The 24,503-nt window shown below is 38.1% G+C and overlaps 2 protein-coding genes across 10 annotated transcripts in view; one reads left to right on the forward strand and one right to left on the reverse strand.

The window, feature by feature from the left end:
- LOC134744107 (uncharacterized) overlaps positions 1-24,503 on the reverse strand; it is a 71,704-nt gene that overhangs the window by 32,677 nt on the left and 14,524 nt on the right. The window lies entirely within an intron of this gene.
- LOC134743052 (uncharacterized) lies at positions 12,993-19,101 on the forward strand. 9 transcript variants are annotated; one of them, XM_063676385.1, is made up of 4 exons: positions 12,993-14,092; positions 14,581-14,700; positions 18,158-18,228; positions 18,667-19,101. In XM_063676385.1, exons 1-4 carry the CDS (start codon positions 14,054-14,056, stop codon positions 18,944-18,946), a joined length of 510 nt encoding a protein of 169 aa, XP_063532455.1. In that variant the 5' UTR covers positions 12,993-14,053; the 3' UTR covers positions 18,947-19,101. The 9 variants fall into 9 exon arrangements, 8 of the variants coding, with proteins under 8 accessions (XP_063532455.1, XP_063532435.1, XP_063532405.1 ...); XM_063676365.1 differs by having other exon boundaries at positions 13,097-14,092; positions 16,313-19,101; XR_010127990.1 differs by lacking the exon at positions 12,993-14,092 and adding an exon at positions 14,099-14,413 and having other exon boundaries at positions 14,581-14,676; positions 18,158-19,101.

Below are 24,503 nucleotides of genomic sequence, written 5' to 3' on the forward strand. Positions count from 1 at the left end.
AATCTTAGGGTTAACTTTGTAATCTTCTATACAAAATGGGTAATGTTACCTACACGATTTTTCTCCTTTCCATACAAGTGTCAAAAGTATGATTTAATTATCCTGTAGGTACTTTTTATACGTTAAAGCCCGAAAATATCTAAACAAGGAATGTCGACATATATACATATATAAAGCTTTTTTAGCGTACAAACATTACCTACGCAGGCAGTAGCAGTTGTACGCAGTTGGGTAAAACATTTTTGGCGGTGGGCAATGTCGTAATTTACATCTCTGTAAATTTCTGGGTTGTAGCCCACCGTCACAGCTTTTTTTCTGATTTTGAGCCTTTTTAGGATTCCGTACTTCAAAAGGAAAAAACGGAACCCTTATAGGATCACTCGTGCGTCTGTATGTCTGTCTGTCCGTCTGTCACAGCCTATTTTCTCCGAAACTACTGGACCAATTAAGTTGAAACTTGGTATACATATGTAAGTTTATGACCCAAAGACGGACATATGTAACGTAAACAAATGAATTTTAAACACGGGGGAAACTTTAGGGGGTAAATGAGAAAATTTAAAAATAAAGTTTTTCAAACTATATCATGTTACATATCAAATGAAAGAGCTCATTATGAGATTCTCAAATATATATTTTTTATAATTTTAGGATAAACATTTTAGAAGTTATTCAAGAAAATAGGCAAAAAATTACCATTAATTCCCCCCCCCCCCCCCCCCCCCCTTTATCTCCGAAACTACTGGGTCAAGACAAAAATACACAATAAAGATCTTTACCTATAGATCACAGGAAAACCTATTAGAAATGTGCAGTCAAGTCGGACTTAATTACTTAGTTTTTGATCCGACCCCTACGCGTTTTTTAATGACATTTCACTTACGTTTCACATAAAATATACATTGTTTAAATATTGTTGTTGTTGTAATGTTCTACGGAACCCTTGGAACGTGAGGCCGACTCGCACTTTGCCGGTTTTTGGTATAACCATAATGGAAATGCTTTACGTTTCATGGTTTTTAACAGAAATCCTGAAATATTCATCATTCAATAAGATTTTGCTCATAAGAAAACAGGGTTATGATACACTGAACATATTTATTGTTAATATAATTAGGTGGATTATACAAATTACTTATAACTTGTTTCTAAAAGGATTTCCTAAGAAAACTTTTATCAACACAATTAAGAAGAGAGGACACGCAAATGAAAGAAATTCATCAAAGAGTTCTACAGCGAAGAGGTTGAAACAAGTAGCAAGAAATACTTCGACAAAGAAAATAGTAATTACTTCAAGAAATGTAATTACGCCCGGGTTCTTTGTGAAAACGAATAAAATGCAGCTTAGAGGTTCACTTAGAAACGGCCTTAGTCACGTGAGATGGACGCAGCGTGGTACAATAGTGGAAGAATGGAAGACAATAATTAAATGGGTAACAGCAAATATCCCGTTATTTGAGTAAAGAGAATTACGTATATTCTTTATTAGTTCTTATATTATTATTTAATAATAAAAAGGGTACACTAGTCACAACTATTGAAATATTTGAGGATGTATAATATTGTCGTTTCGCTTGAGCGGTGATATTAAACGGAACTAAATGAAATCCAAATTGCATTAATTTATAAAATGAAATATAATTCCATTTTATTTCTAAAGTACATAAAGGTACTTAAAGCAAAAGAGGGTTAATGTATGTCGATTAAAAACCGCCTGCCTGCCTGAATAAATGCTTTCAGCAATACAAAAATTACAAAAAACTAGTATTTTGTAAAATTTTCTTAATCTGCAGTGACCACACATCGGGGCCCCGCCACGTGACTGTTTTTGCGCAAATCCGCGGCGCCACTTGACTACTTTTCGCGTTTTCACTGGCGCCACTTGAAGGGTTATAGATTACAAACAAATTATTTTATGGCCATCTTAAATTGTTTTGGATATTGTGATCACTATTGGAAGTCTTGACGACTACAATAACAGGAAATATTTATACCAATTTTATAAGAATGTTCCACAAATTTTTAATGAGGGCTACCGTTTTTGTGCTCTCAAAATTATTCTATGCTTATTTTTATAAAGTCAATACGTTCTAATATACACAAAAGTATTTTAACGTCTAAATGTGCCATTTTTTCAACATGTTTAATTTTGCATATATTTTAGTTTGCACTTTTTTAAAACCACTAACATTTATTGAGCTATATCTATTGTTTACCATGATTAATCAAAGATGGACAAAGATTTACCACAAATTATGAACAAGGAGTGAAAATTCCCGATAAAAAAGCTTGAAACCCCCAAAACTTCTATGCATTTGACTTTTTGAAAGACCTCCATCTACACTAGCGCCCCCAGCGGCGAAATTAAATGCGGTAGCCCTCATTGAGGTGGTTAAAATTCATCAGCCACAGTAAATAATATGAACACCTTTATAGCCAACTATGGACGAAATATACACGAAAAGCTTACAGCATCCTTAGAGTACAGTACAATGACGCTTTGCGAATTCTGACCAAACAACCACGGTTCTGCAGTGCGTCAGCGATGTTTGTTGAAGCCAGGGTACCTGACTTCTTTGCCATTATTAGAAACCGAATAGCGTCGTTCTGGAACAGGGTACGCATTTCTAATAATAGGCTTATTGTGACAGTAAATGAAAACATTTACCAAAATGCGTTTTTCCTGCATTGGTTGTCCGCGCATCAGCAACCGAACCGTAAGTAGTTTAGTTTTTTAGTTTTTAGTGAGTTTTATTTTATTATATTTTTATTCTATTTTATTTTTACCGTATTTCTTTTTATGTTTTTATGTTTTATTGTATTATATGTAATGGGTCTATTGCCTGAATAAAGAAACATTCATTCATTCATTCATTCATTCATAGAGTGCAATGCACATAAATGTTCATTTTTTTATTTTTTCGCATGTGGTTCATTCAGAGGTTTATTAATTAATGTTAACCAATATTAAATTTTAAATCAACTATAAATTCACAAACCTTTAAGAAATGGTTTCAATAGTTCCTTCATGTTATATTTATTGTTATTGTGAACGCAGGCGTAATACTATTTATTAATCTGTGGCGTAATGCACACTTAACACCTAATTGATTTCTCGAATTATGAAGGTATAGGGTATTTGACTGTATTTAAAATAAATTATTTTACACCATGCATGAAATAAAGCACTAGAAGATTAATAGAGAAACGTAGACAGCAGTTATTTTTAGACACAAATTATATTTTAAAACCCGTATGAAACTATAAAGAGTAGGTAATTTGATTGTGACGTCACATGCTAATGTTTCATATAAATTCCATAGTAGCAAAATCGTTTTGACAGTTCAAAAAAGAAACCTGGTTTGCAAACGGAGGTCTTAATTTTGAAGTCCGAACTCATAATATGAATGAATTGCTTGAACCTTATGTACGAAATATATTTTAATATTTATGATCCGACTTACGAGTAAATCTTTGGTAAAGGAAAACATCGTGAGTCGGACTCATCTAAATGAAGCTTAGTTTTCCCCCTTAAGGGGTCCACTGACTATCAGTCCGCCGGATATCGGCCTGTCAGTTAGAACAAAAATTTGACAGTTCCGAACAACTGACAGGCCGATGATAGTCAGTGGGCCCCTTTAGAATGTATGAATGATTATTGTAAAGTTACAATTACCATCAAATATCCCGCTGACCATCAGGCATCGGCACTTCTATTGACTCGAATGTAGATAGGTAACAATTTTGGCCGTTGCACTCTTACGTTTTTACGTATGGTAGTTATAGCTAGCTATAGGTATTATACTCGTAAGTACATACCTACCAAACTAGACTTGCGTTTATAACTTTTTTCTTATAAGATAACACTTCTTGTCAAATTTCAATATTTCGTATTTCTACTTCTAGGTCAACAAGAAGTTAGTAAGTACCTAGGTATTTTTGTATGAAATATGTGACATAAACATGTCTTGTTGCCTGTTGCCCTGAGTTGCCTTGACTTAGAAGTTTATTTTTACTGTTAGCTTTGAGGGGAAGACCTGAGAAGAGAATGTCATATTAATTTCAATTTGATACTTTCTAAGAAAAAAGGCCTTGACAAACGCTCAGACTTCCTTTTTTGGTACGAAACCTAAAAATGTTTCATGGCCTCGATACTGTCGCATGAAATTTAAGTTTGGTTTAAAATCGACTGCGACACCACTTTGTACACAATATGCCGACAGCTACCCCTTCTTGTAACGTAATTGTTGCCAACTGGAAGTGATTACTTCATTACTTTAATTTTTTACGACTTATTTTTGTGTTACCTATTTAGATTCTAATCAAAGCATTGCAAACACGCTATCGTTTTTACAAGTAAATTGCTGGGAGAACAAAGTAAATTTTGAGAACATCTTATGTTATTTATTTAGTACAGGTACCTCTCGAGCCGATTTGATAAAATGAAAATTGTACTAATAAATTACTGATAGAACAGATTTTGGTAGTAGGTACGTGGTTGGTTGGTGGTTCAACCCGCCCTAATCTTTAACAATAAAATAGCATAGACTAGATATTACTTCGTAAAGACCGGCCTTACGAGCTCTACGAATGCGGCTGAATCATTGGAGTCAAACAAAATCGCATTTAGTTACACCAGCACGCTCAGTAGTGTGAAGTCGTGCGAATTGCGCAGTGGAAAGGCGTCGGTGTTCGGTCGGAATTGTATGCATACGCTTATACTTTGTTTACACCAATGGTAACGCCTTTCCACTGCGCAATTCGCCACACGACTGAGCGCGCTGGTGTAACTAAATGCGATTTTGACTCCAATGTATCGGCCCCATTTGTAGTGCTCGTAAGGCCGGTCTTTACGAAGTAATATATATGTCTATGTAAAATAGCGAATTTTTGCAAAAAAATAAGTTTTGGTACAAGCTTTTATTGCTGACTGCACTTTTCTTTCCAAAAGCAACTAATACTCATCGAGACAATTCTAAAAATCCCAAACACAATTAGGTTGCGTTTTTCATCACAGATTTCCTATGGCCACCTCCTGTCTCCATCATCAGATCAGCTCGATGGTACTATTATATTACATTGTCACCCGACTTACATACGTATGCAAATTTTCAGCTTCATGAGATATCAGGAAGTGGTTGAAAAATGGTTTGTATTTGAAAAAAAAAAAGTTACATACGAACATGTCAAGTTACAGCTTGTAAAAATAACCACTGGCTACCCTAAGGGCCAGTTGCACCTTCCGCATTTGACAGACTGATCAACAGCAATTGGCCGTGAACTATGAAACTTCCCATACAATAAAATTTAGCGAACTCTTTAACGATGACAGACGGTTTGGTGCAACCGACCCTAAGTCTATAATTCATGACACCTACAGCTGAGGCAAATCAAACTTAATCTTATACATTAAACATTCGCTGAGCATGCAAAACGTGCTTAAAACAAACACAATTATGTAGAAACTTACACCACATACCTATATTATATTAATATAATATGTAGGTATATACTAGTTCGTACAACGACCTGCAAAATAGCATGGCCAGTTTATGAATGGATTTAATTTATAATGAGCACTTTTGCAGCTCGCTGTAAGTACATACAAGAGATAAGTACATTGTAAGTAATATGTATTATTAGCGATTCTTTTTTTCTTTACATTTATGTAGTTGGGTAAGGAGCTTTTTTAAACAAAGCGAGCTACTAAATATATTACTTGGCAACGCAACAACCGATCCTTGAATCAAGATTCTTCAAGAATCAGGTCACACGTCGTCAAGTCGTCTAAGTTTCTTCCAGGACTTCTATTTCTAGCGCGGGAAGATTTAACTGGAATCACTCTGAAAGGCAGCGCGGGTGCGCCAAATGGCCAGCCCGAGCCCGGGGAATAATTGCGCGTAATTTTATTACCGGTCCCTGGGAACAGGGAAACTTTGAACTAGCACGAGGTGGGAGGGAACTGTCCACTGGCATTTGTTGTTGGAAATTTATTTTTAGTTTAATTGCCACTTCAAACAAAATAAAGTACCTATTATAAACATGGAAGGTTCAGTTTTATTGAGCGTCAATTATTAAATATGTGAGTGATTCTCAAAAAAGTGGCATCGGCAGATTAAAGTTAACCAAAAATATTTTTTTTGTACTTTTTTCACTTTCAAGAATGAAAAATACTTTCTAATATTTCAAGTACCCCAAATTTCGAAGAGGCCCCGAAATGTTAATAAAAATGAAGAAGTTATGGCAAGTTGAAGTTTTGAGATACAGGTTAAAGTTGAACTACATTATTGAAAAATTTTTGAAACAATTTGTTGTATATCAACCACAGCTATGATTTTTAATTTATTATGAAAGTTTGTATGAAAAAATTAAAAATTTAAAAATTTGTATGAAATTTGTATTCCGCTCCAAATGTTTTAAATAATCAAAAAATTTTAAAAAATCAAACGTAGGGGTATAGCTATGGTTAATATACGTCAAATTATGTAAAAACATTTTCGATAATGTCAATATCCAGAGAGGCAAATGGGGACTACGTTTGTATGGAGAAGCGGCCGTCCCCTTTCCTTTTAATCGCGTAAAACTTAATACGTTTCTTTATGGCCTGACGTTTCGAACATGAAGTTATGTTTGTGATCACAGGCAGACTGGCGAGGAAATTGTATCAATATCTTCTTGCTGTGCGGGTTTTGCGAGCTACCCGTGACTACGATCTTGATCGTGACAACCCTAGCGTACAAGTACCTAAATAATCAAGATCAAGAGTGTCGGTGGTTCAAAACCCGCGCCGAAAGATGTTGATACAATTCCTCGCCAGTCTTGGTGACGACGAACGTAACGTCACGTTCGAAACGTCAGGCTATAAATAAACGTAAGTTTTACGCGATTAAGTCCCGTATTCGTTTTAAAATTATAAAATAATATAAGTATATTATGCTACTTACTGCAAAAGAACATTAATATTAACAGCATTAGGTACTTAAGTATTATCTACTTACATTTCACAGACGTGATATCGTCTTGGTATTTTATGTAACCTAAAAACAGAACAAAATTCTATTACTGCTATTTTGATGTTTCAAGTTTGCCACTAGTAGGAGAAAGTCAAGCCTCCTTTTGTGATTCCTGTGTGACATTTTGACTGGTCTCAGCCATAGGCGTCTAAGTTATCCTTTCATCTTCATTGACCTGTTTCTGCCCCAGTGATTCTCTTTCATGATTTACTTACGAAGACCTTAATACTTAAAGCTATGCCGATATATGTATGTTCTTACTTGACGGAGGGTAAGCAATATGTGTGTATATTATTGTTGTAGAAATTCTACGCTGTACAAATAGAAATAACCCACAGTTTTCGTGGCTCAGAGTAACATTAGTTACATTAAAAATATAGTACATTGTGCAACATTATGGGGCGTAAGTTAAATATTGCAAACGAGAGTATAGTTAAATCGCGACGGCTTGCCGGAACGATTTATAAACTCGAGTTTGCAATATTATTACGCCCCGAGTTACACACAATGTTTTTCATCACACTTGCGATACAAAAATGAAGTATAAAGACAAAAAACTGTTAATTATAATACTAGAAACTACATAACTCCCTAGGGAAAACGCTTTTTCTATAGATCGCGCTAAGCCTGCGTGCAATTTCCACATTTACTGAGCGAATGTGATGAAAAAATATTATCTTATTATGGCGTTCTTAAGTAAGGAAAATTTGGACTGCAAAATGATATAATTAACATTGTCGACGCAACTTAAGCAGATTGTGAGTCTGTTAAGAGCGCTTAAGGTTGTCATTCGTTTAGATAATTTGTCATTTTGTTGGATTCTTGTGTCAAATTGAAAATCAAAACCGACTTATGGGACAATTTCCTAAATTAGAATTTTCGGTCGGTCACATTACAACTTTAAGATTCACCTCCAGAGACTTGTTTTCGCTAAATGTTTGTAAACGCGTTTGATGATATATTGGTGAAAAGGTTTAATACTTAGCCGGCGTGAATATTTTAGTCCAGTTAGCTTCTGGTATAAGGTGTTCAATTCTGATAACAGATATCTACATTACCTACGCTCTGTTACATTAAATATAGGAATTAAATTCAGATCGTTTTATTGTTTTCTTTTGTCAGTCACTTTTAACCAGGAAACTGATCTTTAAGGCAGAAAGTCGCTAATGGTCGGGACGCACGGATAAATTTAGTTAGGCCCCTCTGCAAAGTTTGCCTGTACGAATACGTGAGTAAGAAGTTTTCCGATCGCAGCACGTGCACACATTTGTAATGTTGTTTTATTATTCCCGTTCCCGGAATTTTACTCAACCGTCCAAACATTGATGTTTTTGAAGCCCCGACCGACTTTTGTTTTTAGTAAATGATTTGGGAGAGGTTTCATGCTGTTTTTCTTCAAAAAAAACAAAGCTTTAAATTTGCAAATGCTCTGTTTTTGTAGACACTGGAACTGAAATAATGTATCAGCCGGGCTAGCACATGATTGGCGCGAGAGTATCTCACCGCGACATAGACTACCCGTCCCCCTTTAATTCATACAGTTGGCAAAAGACGGGTAGTCTATCTTGCGGCGAGATACTGTCGCGTCAATCATGTGCTCGGCCTACAGGAAATAGTATTTTAACGGTGACCGATTAAACGACTGACTCGTAAACCGCACAACTTATTAGTGACAGCTGCAACCGTACCCGTACCATGAGTCACTAACAGTGTCAAAACTTCTTCTTCTTCTCGTGTCGATGGTTTCGTATTTTATATCTAACGGGACCAGAAGGTAGCGGCGCTTAACGCCCTGTCTGTTGCGTTCCGTAAATCTTGCTCGGAACATGTGTGCGGGTTCGCTGGGCAGGACAGCATGTGTATCATCGTTTGGGGAGCCGTGCCACACTTGTGAACATTTGATCAGGGTTGTAGCCCCGCTTCCAGCACCCGCTGTTGAAGGAGGAAGGTAGTTTGGGGTTATGCAGAAGTATCAGCCCGTTCGCTTCTGCCCATACATCCACTTTTTCACCATCTGCTTTTGAGTCTCGGTAGCCCCACGTAGTACTGTGATTGTTAAAGTCGCCTATGATAATTGTCGGCCGTTGGTCGCCTAGTGGGGATACGTCCCAAGGCTGGAAAGTGTGGAGGTGGCTTATAGACTGAAGTAATCGTACATTGACTAATGTCTAGGGTTATAAGCTCCATACTTTCCCTCAGGACATAAGAAGAAGTAATCCGGGTGTCCGGTCTTGTAAAGATCGCGCTGCCTTGTTTTGCATGCGGAATTTAAGCTGCGAGTATCAGTTCGCGTATATGCAGCCATTGATGGCCTGTGTCACGGTGAACAAAAAGTCCATACCAACGAAATGAGGATGCTGAGATGGGCTGCGGGTGTAACTAGACTTGATAAAGTGCGTAACGAGCACATCAGAGGAAGTTTCAAAATAGCGCCCATCACTGAGAAACTCTCCGAACAGAGGCTGAGGTGGTATGGACATGTTATGAGGCGTGGCGATGACCATGTCGTGAAAAAGGCGCTGGCCCTTCAGGAAACCAAAAGAGGACCAGGGCGCCGGCCTGCTACTTGGTGGTCCACCGTGTCAAAGGATTTAGAACGAGCCCAATTAAATCCACAGACAACCCAGGACAGACGGTCCTGGCGCATGAGAACGAGGAGAGCCGACCCCAAATAATGGGATAAAGGCAAAGACGAAGAAGAAGAAGATGGCCTGTGTCACGGTGGGTTTCTTGAATGCATAAAACGTGACACTGTGTCTCGCGGCACATTTCAGACAGAAGTTGTGCTTTGTCACCCGAGAAGCGCTCTATGTTTATAGAGACGACAGTCAAGGCTGGCGCTGAAAAGTGCATTTTTTGATCGCATGTATAATTTCGTATTAGAACTTGTTGAAACCATCGTGGTGGAAGGATTTGCTGGTCAACACAAGAGTTGACCGTAATGCCCAGGTTGCGCGGACGCTTGGATGTATCGTAAAAACACATCATTTGCTCATATTGCGTCTTGTGAGGAGGCTCCTCCTCCTCCTCCTTGCACCCCTGCGTGGGGGCTCTTTCTATGCACCCCAGTGTCAAAACTGACATAATTATATGCTAAAGTCTACGTGATTTACTTTCTTTACATCTCGCGCGCTCGCACTAATATGCGAGTACGAGTGAGATGCATAGAAAGTAAGTTACGTTCTCGATAGCGTTTATGTCAGTGCCAAACTGGTGGTAGCCACACTGTAAGTAAAAATGGAGCGTACATGGTATGCAGCCCTGCATGACAGTTTCCACGCTAGATTGTTACTTTTTCTGTACATACCTACAATTCGTAACAATAATAATTTCGAACAATAGACATGTAACATCTGTAGTTATAACATGTACAGCGTAAATATTTTATATGAGCAATATTATGTGTCCATAATTCCATATTGCTCTCGAATTTACACTCTGTGTTTGATATCAACATTCATGGTATAATAATATAGGTACTCCGCCTGGTACTCTCGTCCGAGACTCGCGAACCATGTGACTGACACAAGCCTCAGTCACGTGGTTCGCGAGTCTCGGAAGAGAGTACCAGGCGGAGTATATTATTATACCATGTCAACATCCAAGATAATGACATTTTGAATAAGCAAGTCAGTGAAGCGCCGGGAGGTATTTAGCTCATCATCATCTTCCTCGCGTTATCCCGGCTTTTTGCCACGGCTCATTGGAGCCTGTGGTCCGCTTGGCAACTAATCCCGAGAATTGGCATAAGCACAAATTTTTACGAAAGCGACTGCCATCTGACCTTCCAACCCAAAGGGGAAACTAGGCCTTGTTAGGATTAGTCCGGTTTCCTCACGATGTTTTCCTTCACCGAAAAGCGACTGGTAAATATCAAATGATATTTCGTACATAAGTTCCGAAAAACTCATTGGTACGAGCTGGGGTTTGAACCCGCGACCTCCGGATTGAAAGTCGCACGCTCTTAGTGCTAGGCCATTTTAGTAGTAGTTTAGTGCTAGGTATTTAGCTAAGTACCTATTTAATATAAAGTAATACGAAAACGTTTTTATAATGTAATAGTAGGCAAACGAGTAGACGAATTGCCTGATAGTAAGCGTTTACCGTCACCATGGGCAACACCACAGGGGTTGTAAGTGTATTGCTGTACTTGCTGGCCTTTAAGATACAGATACTACAGGAGCAAGTAGGTATTTTGTAAAAAGTGTTAGGCTTAAAGTAAAAGACTCATTTAATTAAGGGAATTTACAATGACAACGCCCGCGTCAACTGCAGCACTGCAATAATGCAGCTGCTTTGCTATCCGAATGTGGTGACATTCGGATAGCATAAATGATGTTTTTTGGATCGTAAATAAATTTGGTCGAAGCAATCTATGACTAAGATAACGCTTATTATTCTGAATTTGAAACGTTTTTTTTCAATACTAATAAGTACCTAAAACACGTTACATTTTTATTTTCTATTATCATATTTATTCGTTCAATTTGCAAGTCATGCTTAATCTGTTAAATACGATGGTTTCACGCTATAAGCCTAAAAGCTTTTTGACTGACAATATAAAAGCCTGTTAAGTTGTAATAATTTATATTATTCATTACAGTTTACGTAGACTTTAGACATTTACCACATTACTGCTATTGTATCTTAATAAACGTAATAAGTACCTGAAAGTTTACTTTAGACATTAGAAGAGCGACTTTATTACACAAATTATACAAGTTTAAGTTCTAATATATGGTTTGATATTTCATTTCTTTTTATAATAACAGTATTGAATGATTCACGGTTAGTTTCACTAGACTTATATTGACCGGGATATAGACCGCGTGATTACCTTTTGTATTGTTTTTGAGCTGCCGATATTTTGTTTTAAATATCGGGAGCTCAAAAATAATACAAAAGGTAATCACGGTATTCACGGTCTATATCCCGGTCAATATAAGTGTTTTTATAATGTTTTGACTCTATTATAGGAAATAAAATCCGGCCGAGTGTGTTAAATAGGTAATATGTATGCAGCAAGTAACTTATGAAAAGAAAACTGTACGTACCTGTACACAGTGTATTTTTAAATGAGGCGCAAAGGGCAGCTACTAGATCCCGTGCAAGCCAAAATGGTCACTGAAGACCATCCCTAACTTTTTTTATTAAGTAAGTTTTATTGACATTTACAGATTTCGGAAAAACGTCCAATCGTCATTTTTTTTATTTCTATCCAGGATCAACAGCTTCTGCGAGACCAATCTAGCTTAAGACACTAGAAAAATCACCAACGAGAGAAATTTTGTTTCCATACATTTTGTTTCCATACAATTAAAATCGTGCCAAATGATAAATTTACTGTATTTATAGTAATACATCAAAAACAGATTAAAATCCAAAACAATTAATCATGGTCTAATTTTCTTAACTATACCTACGGTGTCTCCACACCTCCCGCATAAGCCGCATAACTTTGTATTTGAATTGACATGGAATGCTCTCTCCACTGAGATCATCCAATTTCAACTGTATCATACAGTCAACTCCACTTGTTTATTTTCGTTTTCGTCTTCAGTCAAAATGTAAACAAAAATATTAGTGTAATAACAGTGTACAATGTAATTATAGTCGATTGTCTGTTCAGTCGAGAGCCATTAAAATGTATTAGTGTAATAACAGCGTACAATGTATAATTATAGATAGCGTACACTTATAGCCGATTATCTGTTCACTCGAAAGCCATTAAAATACGCTTAACCCTTAAATGTATGATTTTTTGTATAACTTTTTAATAAATTGAAATAGATGTGTCATGCTGTATAAAAGTAATAAATGTGTTAAGACCTATCTTAACAAGTAGCAGATAAGTAGGTATTAGCATACCTAAGTACCTACTTACCTAATCTAGACAGATTAAGTCTCTCAATCGTCCTATGATATGTAAAGGTGACATCTACCGAAACTATTGTGTACTAGTTTAAGTGCTCAATAAGCTGTTAGCTATGTCAATGTATGTAATAGTTCCTAACCAATCCGTAGTGTCATAGTGTGGCGCTGTACTTTACTATATAAGCTTCTACATGTATGTAGATAAGCCCACTTTTTCTAACCAGCCTTCTGTAAAACATTAAATTAAGATATCAGATTCTCTGCTTTCATTTGGTCGCCATTACCTCCAACGCTGAACATAATGGTGACCCCTAGTTTAAATCGCGGTTAATCTCAGTACTTTAAAGCGAATCGCTAGTAAATTTAGTAAAATTTGCGAGCCGGTACGTCGAGGAATCGCCGCGTATCCTGATTTAGGCCGGGAGAGCAACGTTACCACGTAGGCAGCAACCGCGTGGGGCTCCGCCGACCTGAAGAAGCTGAAGAGGTGACTAGGAGGCGACCACACCACTCGATCGAGCGGCCTGAGCCAACGCGACAGGCGCCGACCGAGCCACCAAAGCGGGACCACGTGCGTGGCACCGCAGCCGCAGCAGGGAACGGCTACCGCAAGTACCAAAGGGACCACGTGGGTGGTACCACACCAGAGGCAGAAGGAGCGCCCAAGCGAGGGCAATCACCAAGCTACGCCACGCGCACGAGCATCAATCGAGAAGGCAAGTGAGCTGGCATTCCCTAACCTATCTACCAAATCTCCCTACCAAATTTAATTGTAATCGATTTATTTCCTACAAATTGTAAATTGTAATCGTTCTTAATCATGTTAGAAACTTCCAAAAGCACTCTAGAAGAGTTAGAAATTAGGCAGTTAAAAAATAGACGAGGTGTCTGTAAGCGAAAATTAACTGTATTTAATAAATTTATAGAAAGAATCGACTCAAGTGCATTGACGGCCGAAATAATTGTAGACATAAGCTTAAGACTAGAACAATTACCAAAGTTATACAATGATTTCTCTGAGATACAGGACCGGATCGAGACACTGTGCAGCGACGAAGGGGACATCGAAGCCCACGAGGCCGAGCGTATGTCATTTGAGGACACATTTTACCGACTTAGCGCTAAGGGCAAGCTGCTGGCGAAGGTAGATACCGATTCAACACCAAATGACCATAGTCCGCAAGCCCCGCCGCAGCAACCCCTCGGTGAGTCGATAAAATATCCCGAAATTAGCCTCCCTAGCTTCGACGGAGACCTAACACAGTGGCTGCAATTTCGAGACACATTTGATGCCCTAGTCAACCAAGCTAGCTTAGCACCGATCGTAAAATATAAGTACCTACGCAGTTGTTTACAAGACGGCGCACTTGAGGTAATTAGTTCGCTCGATTTCTCCGAGGACGCGTACATGCTCGCGTGGCAGATGCTTTGTGAACGTTATAATAATCCTAAACGTTTAGTCACCAACCACATGCGAGCCTTGTTCGACGTGGAACCGGTACCGTCAACTCCTTCGGGTCTAAGAGGTCTGTGCGATAATATTTCCAAACATTTGAGATCTTTGCGCTCATTAAATGTACCTACCGAAAATTGGGATCTCGCAATTATTCACATGTTAGTTAAAAAGTTAGACAGTCGATTGCAATCAAAGTGGGAAAACAGTGTTGATTTGAGAAAATTGCCTTCGTTGCAGGATTTCAAAACCTTCCTAAAGAACCGAGCTGACCGGCTGGAAGCGACCAGCCCAGCAGTACCATCGGACGCACCCAGCACTTCCAAGAAGGCCATGGTAACCACGTCCGAACCTATCAAGGTAACCTCCAAACAGTTTAAATGTAACCAGTGTCCGTATTGTTCGAGTACGCATTATATTAATCAGTGTCCAAAGTTTAGTGCATTAAACGTTATCGCGCGCATCCGAGCCGTGAATAAATTACGATTATGCTTTAATTGTTTGTCCGGAACGCATGTCTTAACAAACTGCAGGGCCAGTACATGTCGAGTATGTAAGGGCAAGCATCATACGTTACTACACAAACCAAATACCAACACTCATGTAGGTAGTAACCCCGTACCAACGCGATTACCAATATCAACGTTAATCGACGAACAACCGAGTTCTAGTCAAATCGAGACTACCTTGTCGAATAACACTTTAATCGAAAAACAAATAAACAATGCGCGAAAAAGGTCAGTTTTCCTTACAACAGCCCAAGTGCTCGTTAGGGATAAGCATAACAATGTGCATAAAATGAAGGCATTTTTAGACAATGGCTCGCAAGAAAATTTCATTACCGAAAACGCGGCCAAAAAGTTACAATTAAACAAGGAACAACTTGCCTTAAATGTCATAGGTTTCAATGAAAAAGTGTCTAGCCTTTTAGAATCGTGTGACGTAACATTGCATTCCTTAGACGGAACCTTTACAACGAATTTGTCCTGTTTTATTACGCCTATAATTTGTACTACCAACATTTTAATACCAAACGTGCAACGTTGGCACATTCCGTCGCGTTATAAATTAGCTGATGACGAGTTTAACTTAGCTCAAGATGTAGATTTGCTTATCGGTGGGGAGATATTCTTTGATTTACTTCTTACCGGTAAATACAAGCTCGGGCCCGGATTACCGGTTCTGAGACGCTCGCGATTAGGATGGATAGTCACGGGTTCCGTACAAAAAAAAACCGAGTCTGCCATTCAATGTAAAGTTACAGTAGAAACTCAATTAAAAAAGTTTTGGGAAATAGAGGAGGGTTCCGCACCAAATTTACCCTATGATGAAAAACAATGTGAGGATATATTTCTGAAAACTCACACTCACAACTCTGAGGGTAATTTCGAAATAGAACTTCCATTAAAGCAGCCACCTACCAAGTTAGGTCAATCTAGGCACATAGCATATCGGAGGTTCAAAACATTAGAATCCAAGTTCGAGCGGAACCCCGAATTTAAAGATAAATATGTGAATTTCATGCGCGAGTTCGAACAAGCTGGCCATATGATTCAATTACAAGATAATTATGATGGCCCATGTAATTTTCTACCCCACCAAGCTGTTTTTCGCGACTCCCCCTCAACCCCTATTCGAATTGTTTTCGACTGCTCATGCAGAACTGATAACGGCATTTCTTTGAATGATATCCAATACAAAGGCTCAATAATACAGGACGAACTCATAAATATACTTCTACGATTCCGAAAATACCAATATGTTATTAACGCTGACATACAAAAAATGTACAGATGTATTTATGTTAAACCAAATCAACAATACCTACAATGCATATTTTGGCGGGAAAATACTCACCAACGACTCCAAATTTATATGCTGACCACATTAAGTTTCGGCTTAAAGTCAGCACCACATATTGCAACCAGATGTTTGTTACAATTGTCAAACGAAAACCAACACACATTTCCAGCAGCTGCAGAGGCCATAGCGAACCAGTTCTACATGGACGATTTTATCGCCGGCGGCGACGACGAGAATCAGGTAGCTGAAACTGCATCACAGGTGAACGAGATCCTGCGGGGAGCCAACTTCACGCTGCGGAAATGGAAGTCCAATTCCGAAGTCATCATAAAACGGGTGAGCGAAACACACACACACCAAAACACACACACAACCGAATTTGGAGATAAAACACATAAGGTCCTGGGTTTAGCGTGGTCTAGTGACTCAGATGAGCTTATGTATACCATTAAAGAAAACCAAATTTCACACCCAATCACCAAAAGAAAGGTACTAGGGGTAATTTCGTCCATTTTCGACCCCCTAGGCTTGACGGGACCAGTAATTGTAGTAGCCAAAATATTTATTCAAAAATTATTTAAGGCTCAATTAGATTGGGATACCGAATTAACACAAGACTTGATCCAAGAATGGAACACATTCTATCGAGACTTGTTTTTATTAAACCAATTGAAAATTTCGAGATGTACAGTCATACCCAATTATGTAACGATACAAATTCATGGGTTCTGTGACAGTAGTATTAAAGCCTATGGCGCTGCCATCTATATACGATCAAGCGATAGAGTAGGAAACGTACAAGTTCACCTACTTTACTCAAAATCAAAAATAAGTCCAATACAACCCCAAACTATTCCAAATTTGGAACTTTGTTCCAGTTTACTGCTCGCGACACATGTCGACAAAATAAAACGAGCATTAAAATGTGACGTTTCCGGAATCAACCTGTGGTCAGATTCAAAAATAACATTATGTTGGATAAAAAATAGTAACCCTAAATTAACTTGTTTTGTTAGTAACAGAGTCACAAAAGTATTATCACTTACAAACAAGCACGAGTGGTCGTGGGTCCGCTCGGAGGATAACCCCGCCGACCTTTTGTCCCGAGGGGTAGCACCAGGCAAGCTGGAAACCAACCAGTTATGGTGGTCTGGGCCGGCGTGGTTGACCCAAAGTCCGGACACATGGCCGACCCACGATTCTGAGTCACTAAATCATGCACCCGAGGCCGAGAGCGACGTAAACATAACTCTCACCTTGGCTATTAGCACAGAATCTAACGACACGATACAATATCTTTTCCACAGGTGGTCAAGCGATAAAACACTTATTCATGTATTAGCATACATACTTCGATTTATATATAATACAAAAAATAAAACTCGAACAATTAATCCAAATAATAAATTATCAGGACCATTGTCCGTAGAAGAATTAAAAAAATCGGATCACGCATTAATTAGACATGCACAAATGGAATCATTCCCACACGAATATAAATTATTGCAAAACAATAAACCGGTTCTTAACAAATCAAAAATATTATCTTTACACCCATTCATGAAGGACGGACTCGTTCGCGTAGGCGGACGAATCGGTCTTTCGCATTATGCATATGAAAAAAAACATCCTTTAATATTAAGTCACGAGCACGCGCTTACCAAACTACTGATGGCAAACGCACATATACGTACTCTGCACGCTGGCCCTCAGTTATTACTTTCAACTATTCGCGAGCGCATCTGGCCAACAAAAGGTAGGATGTTAGCCTCGAAAATTGTAAATAAATGCGTTCCGTGTTTTAGAGCAAATCCAAAGACTACTAACCCTATAATGGGAAACTTACCCCCCTCAAGGGTAAATCCTTCCCCCCCCTTTGCTATCACGGGTATCGATTATGGAGGACCTTATAACATTAGAGATAGGACAGGGCGTGGTTACAAGGTCTCTAAGTGCTATATAGCAGTGTTTATTTGTTTTGCAACAAAGGCAATTCATCTCGAATTAATTACAGGGCTCGAGTCAGCCAATTTCCTGGCGGCGCTGCGACGATTCATCGCCAGGAGAGGTAAACCGAAGGAGTTGGTGAGTGACAATTCAACAACCTTTCATGGGGCTAGTAACGAGCTAAAAGATTTACAAAAATACCTACAGGACAGCTCGAGCGAGCTAGTATCTCATTGCGCAGACGAGGGCATAAAATGGAGTTTTATTCCTGTCTATACACCTCATATGGGGTCCCTATGGGAATCTAGTATAAAACTTACCAAATATCATTTAAAAAGAGTGTTAGGGTTATCTTTGTTAACTTACGAACAATTTGTATCAATCCTATATCAGGTAGAATCTATGGTAAATTCTAGGCCACTATGTCCCTTACCTAGTTCAAATCCTGACTATCCTGTCCTTACGCCAGCTCACTTTTTAATTGGAAAAGCACCAAATTCACTTCCGGACGAAGATTATAACCATGTACCAAAGAACCGATTAACTCACTATCAACTTTTGCAACAAATCACGCAGGACTTCTGGCGGCGCTGGTCACGTGACTACATCGGAACGCTGCAGGAACGCACGAAGTGGAGGAGCGCGCGCGGCCCAAGCCTCGCAGTCGACACCGTCGTCCTGGTACGAGACGAGCGTCTGCCGCCCTGCCGGTGGAGGCTGGGCAAGATCGTCGCGACGCAGCCGGGCCGGGATGGCGTCACCAGGGTGGCCGTCATCCGAACCGCCAGAGGGGACATCCAACGCGCGTTCAATAACATTTGTCCATTACCTACTTCGGGTGAAGTCATATAAGTAGTAAATACCTACCAACAGTACCAACCTAATGTAAAGTTCAAATAATTATAACTAAGTGTCTAATAAGTATAATTAAGTACCTAAATTACCTTACTTACCTAGTACCTATGTACATAATTAGAATACCTACTCCCTATTTAAAATAAAAATCATTTCCTATTGTTGTTTCATTTATAAGAATGGGCACAGATCTAATTAAAATTTAAGTAATTACCTAACTATAACTCGTAACAAAGAACTCTGCCCATCCTTACTGATAGGTAAAATGTATAAAGCCTATTCTTTGAAATACCTAATGTTACTCATAAAACATTAACTATTTCAAGGGGTGGCAAAATGTTAAGACCTATCTTAACAAGTAGCAGATAAGTAGGTATTAGCATACCTAAGTACCTACTTACCTAATCTAGACAGATTAAGTCTCTCAATCGTCCTATGATATGTAAAGGTGACATCTACCGAAACTATTGTGTACTAGTTTAAGTGCTCAATAAGCTGTTAGCTATGTCAATGTATGTAATAGTTCCTAACCAATCCGTAGTGTCATAGTGTGGCGCTGTACTTTACTATATAAGCTTCTACATGTATGTAGATAAGCCCACTTTTTCTAACCAGCCTTCTGTAAAACATTAAATTAAGATATCAGATTCTCTGCTTTCATTTGGTCGCCATTACCTCCAACGCTGAACAAAATGTGATTTTGGATAGCTGCATATTGAGCCACGGACCATCAAATATACGATGCATATATACATCATTATGCATTTAAGGGTTAAGCAATACAATTTACGTCCGTTGCTATTTTATTTCAAAAAAATGTATTAGTGTAATAACAGCGTATATTGTACTTAAAGCCGATTGTCTGTTCAGTCGAAAGCCAAATACGCCTAGGCAATACAATTTACGTCCATTGCTGTTTTATTTCAAAAACTAATAAATACCCCTGAAAATCTTTATAAAAACAGTAAATTGGTTAGTAAGTATGTATTTTGTATTTTTATTTATTTATGTAGTTTATAAGTATAGTTTTTTTAAACACTATAAGTATTCCTCTCTCTGCACCCATTCAAGGTATCTGTTTGGCCCTATGGTTGACTGGTATAGAATGCCCGGCGTTACTTTGATAACACTCCCCACCATAGAAATCCGTTAGTTAGGAAGGCTGCGAACTACGTTCCCACTCCTCCACCTCCCCCCTCTGAAGTAACCTGAACCACACTGATTAGGGGACGCTCGGTCCGTCGTCCCAGGCACACACTCACGGATCCGGACGACGCAAACTCAGCGTCCATCGCTAGGATGGCTGCTGAGCATGCATCGCGGACACAACGCGTACACAAAGGCTTTCCCGCCGGCGGGGACGTCCACCACGCGACCACATCGACACATTTAGTCCCTTAACAACCCGGTACCGCCGCGTACCGGATAGCATCACTCCGACAGTCGTCGAGCCTAGCCGAGTTTCTTGCTGGAGTATTCTCGGCTCGGCTAGGTTATTGCGAACCAGCGACAAAACTCCCATTAGCTCGATTCCCTATACACCCCCAGATCAGGTTGAGACCGCTCAACTGATCTGCGCTGGAGCGAAAACTCTTTAGGAGTATTCCAGCGTAGCAAAATCGTCTCGTGTGATGCGGAAGGGTCCTGGATTTTCCCCAGGCTACCATCCCTCCACACAGTCCTACCGCTCTAATTACCCTAGTGTACATAATATTGTCTTCGGTTACCACGATAGTTACTCATGAAATAAAACTATGAAAACGGATTATATCGCGTATATTGAATTTATAATACATCCCGACGTTTCGAACTCTTTACAGCGTTCGTCGTCGTTGCGTCCTAGTGTAATAGAGAGCCCAAGTCAGGTTAAAAAAAAAGATTAAAAGAATGTCATTTGGCATTAAGTCCGCCATCTGTACATTGTGCAATAAAGTTATATATATATATATATATATATATTGTGCAATAAAGTATAAAAAAATAAATATAATTTTTAATAATGCTATATTTTTCGATTTTTTCATATTATTTATGACGTGAAATCAACGTGAAAATACCATTACTCAATTCCTTTACTCAAACGAAAATATTTTTTTATGAAATAAGTGGCTATATAACAGCATTCTGGGCGTGTTTATGGAGCGCGAAAATGGCCCCATGCTCAACCGTTGGCAGAGGCTGCTTGCACTCGCCGTCTAGTTTTTAGTTTTAGTTTTTTACTATGTATGGACCTTTTAGTCTGAAATAAATGATTTTTATTTATTTATTTATTTATATAGGTGCCTTAACAAAACCATAGTACAGCGGATTTCAAGTCCGTAACCTTGGGTTCACAAGACTATTATCCTACCTATAAGTACATACAAATTTCGTAGTAGACGTTTCCCTAGAAAGATGTTGAATTTTTTGTCTAAATGTCGTTAGTAACTTACAATAAACTTGTTTAACATTTCTTATCATTGTCAGGCATGGAAAAAACCTTACCTTATTAACCTTAACTTATTAACGAATTACCCAAAATTGTCAATGAATTATGCGTTCTATTTGCTGATGACGCTACACTTTTATTTTCAGGATCACTAACTGATGAGCAACTTGAACACAATATAAACAACACACTAGGCACTGTAATTGAATGGCTGAAAACACTAAACCTTAATGTTAACTTAAACAAAACAAAACTCGTTCAAATTAGAAATTATAGAACTTCACCTATGTCTATCACCGTAACACAAGAAGCGGTGCCAATAGAACAAGTGGACAGTGCTAAATTCCTAGGAATTACAATAGATTCTCATCTCAATTGGAAGTCTCACATTGCTGATTTAAACTGTAAAATTGCAAAAGCAGCTTATGCCTTATCTATACTCTCTGAAACATGTTCAGAAAATGTAGTTAAGAGCGCATACTATGGAAATGTACATTCACAACTCACTTATGGCATAATTTATTGGGGTGACTCTGTTGATGTTCTTACTACATTCAGGTTACAAAAAAGATGCTTACGAAACATGTTTCACTTGCACCACCGTCACTCAGTTAGAAATGTTTTCAAGGAAAAGCAGATTTTGACTCTAACTGGAATCTATATACTCGAGCTTTGCCTCTTTGTAAAGCGCAATGGAGAGTATTTCACAAAACTGTCCTCAATTAATGATAACTTGCGCGTGCAATATAAATATAATTATCGTATCCCAAAGGTGAACAATAAGCTTATGGATAAAAGTGCCTACATTGCAGCAATAAAAGTTTTTAACAAGTTGCCTGTTGAAATAAAGTCAGTCGAATGCAAACAATTTAAAACCATTCTAAAAAAATGGCTTATTAGTAGAGTGTTCTACAGCATGAAAGAATTTGACGCTTATGACAATAGTGCATGCATGTATTAATTTTGTTATTTAGTTATAGGTTAGTCTTAAGTATATTGTACGTCCGTGATGGACAAACTGTTGAATCCTAAATGTATTATTACCAACATCGTACACAGTTATACAATAAATATTATCTTATCTTATCTTATCTTATCTTAAAAAAATAGTGTTTTGATAGAGTAAAGGCCGCTGATATTAGTAAAATAGCGGAAAATAAGAGATGTCACTGTTAATTTATTTGATAGATTGCGTTGTATTATTGTTTTATGTATTTTTTTACTAGCTTCTGCCCGAAACTTCGTCTGCATAGAATTTGTTTCCATATACCACTTCCATAGTAAATTCCACCCCCCTTTTCACACACTGAAGGAGTTAAAACTATCTTATGTCCCATGAAATTTCGATTTTACATTTTCGCGGTAGACCCTCAACCCTCAAGCCTCTAGTGCACGAGAGGGACCAAGAGTGTAATCGAATATTTTTTTCTTCTATTTACTAGGTGTAGCATGTCTACGCAGCCTCGCTCAATCTTGTTACTCATCGCCTACACAACAGAAGTGCCTTAGCTCTTAAATATTAACGCAACACACTGGCGGGTAAATTACGCACTCCGAAGAAAGGGCTACAACAGTCATTTATCAAGCCAACACTGCTTTTAAAGTACACAAGATATACGGAGCATTAACTTGAGACGCGCATAGTATGTTCTACATTACACAGTTTAGGAAACGGTAGTCTACAGACGGAGTGAAACTTGAAAAACAGGAAGAATTTAAAGTAGTAGGTATTCTTAAGATGGTTAGTATTTACTATCTAAGTTTCATCTATAGTATTTTTTAACATAGTTTGGGTTCAGTGACAGCTATCACTATACCCAAGATATTAGGGATACGCGGCCGGCAACCCCGTTTCTCGCCGAGATTTGTGTAGTGCTTTTCTCAAACTTGCAATGAAATAATAATAAAAATATGATGATGATCTCATCATGATTGTTTCATGTCCTAATGTGATAGGTTATTCAGTGCGAGGGGTATTAAAGGGGAGCAAATATTTGATTATTTTTGCGCTACGTTGCATGGTTTAGGTGACACAGCCCTATAAAGATTTTTATTTTCACCAGGATAAGTTGTTTAGTCACGCAGAAATCTTTATAGGGCTGTATCTCCTAAACCATGCATGCGCAAAAATGATCAAATTTTCGTTCCCCTTTAACACTCCTAAGTAATAATAATAAAAAAACACAGAAATAAAAAAAAGCGTAATGGCAAAATGCCATAACGAACTAAAAATATTTGATGGTTGTTTTTTTATGGTTGAGTTGTTAAATAAAATTTAATAATTAATATCTTTATTGTGATGTCTTCAAACGAATATAAGTGACTTTATAAGTTATTTATAGTATAATTTAAGAAAGTTACGAACGAATTTTATAAAACCGAGAACTAACTATATAAGTCAGTCTTTTAAATATTTTCTGACCTAATCGTTGGGCCACTGTGGAGTTGTTAACATTTTGGTCGCGTGGGTTAGCCGCACGGCGACAATAACTTAAACAGCAATTAAGCTGAATTGTACTTTGTCAAAGTTTTGAGAGTCAAGGTTTTGAAAGAGATAATTAATGTTAACACTAGAAGCGGCGCCACCTCTCTAAATAAGGTACAAGAGACCGCAAATTTTCATCACTTATATGCAAATAACATGTCGCAAATGTTACTTACTGTTTTATATTACAGTAAAGATATTGATAATCTGTAATAAATACCGTAAAAGGGCGGATATTTGCAGAATTTACGTCCATAGCCACTAGTAATATAGTGGCTCTGTGAGCTGTAGAAAATGTAAAACTGGAAAAAACTTAGTTCGTTGAGTGGTTATCACAGCGAACTCACAATGGTCTTAAGCGCCATAGACGCTTAAGTCGTTTATGCCAATTTCCGCATTTTGAAAATCTCCAAAGCTGGATCGACAAAAAAAAAATTAATCAAAGAATTTGGTCACAAAATTTCACCAGAATCAGTTAAGAATTGCGACCTGTAGAGGAGAACATCCGGACATACGAAAGAAAAATGCCTGAGTTAAAACGGAGAACTTCGCTAATGCTACGGTCAAAGAATGGAATTGTTTCGAAGTAAATTTATAAATGACTGAACTATTCATATTCATAATACTTTTCTTTGGAATCATTTG

Source organism: Cydia strobilella, chromosome 1, assembly GCF_947568885.1.
Source record: "Cydia strobilella chromosome 1, ilCydStro3.1, whole genome shotgun sequence".
NCBI classification, from domain to species: Eukaryota; Metazoa; Arthropoda; class Insecta; order Lepidoptera; family Tortricidae; genus Cydia; species Cydia strobilella.

What these genes read in the sequence shown, in the direction of transcription:
- LOC134743052 (XM_063676335.1), top strand. Translation starts at nt 14,054, where the DNA reads ATGACCATAGTCCGCAAGCCCCGCCGCAGCAACCCCTCG. An exon ending in CCCGCCGCAGCAACCCCTCG is followed by an intron (nt 14,093 to 14,580) that starts GTGAGTCGATAA and finishes CCTTCGTTGCAG; the next exon opens with GATTTCAAAACCTTCCTAAA.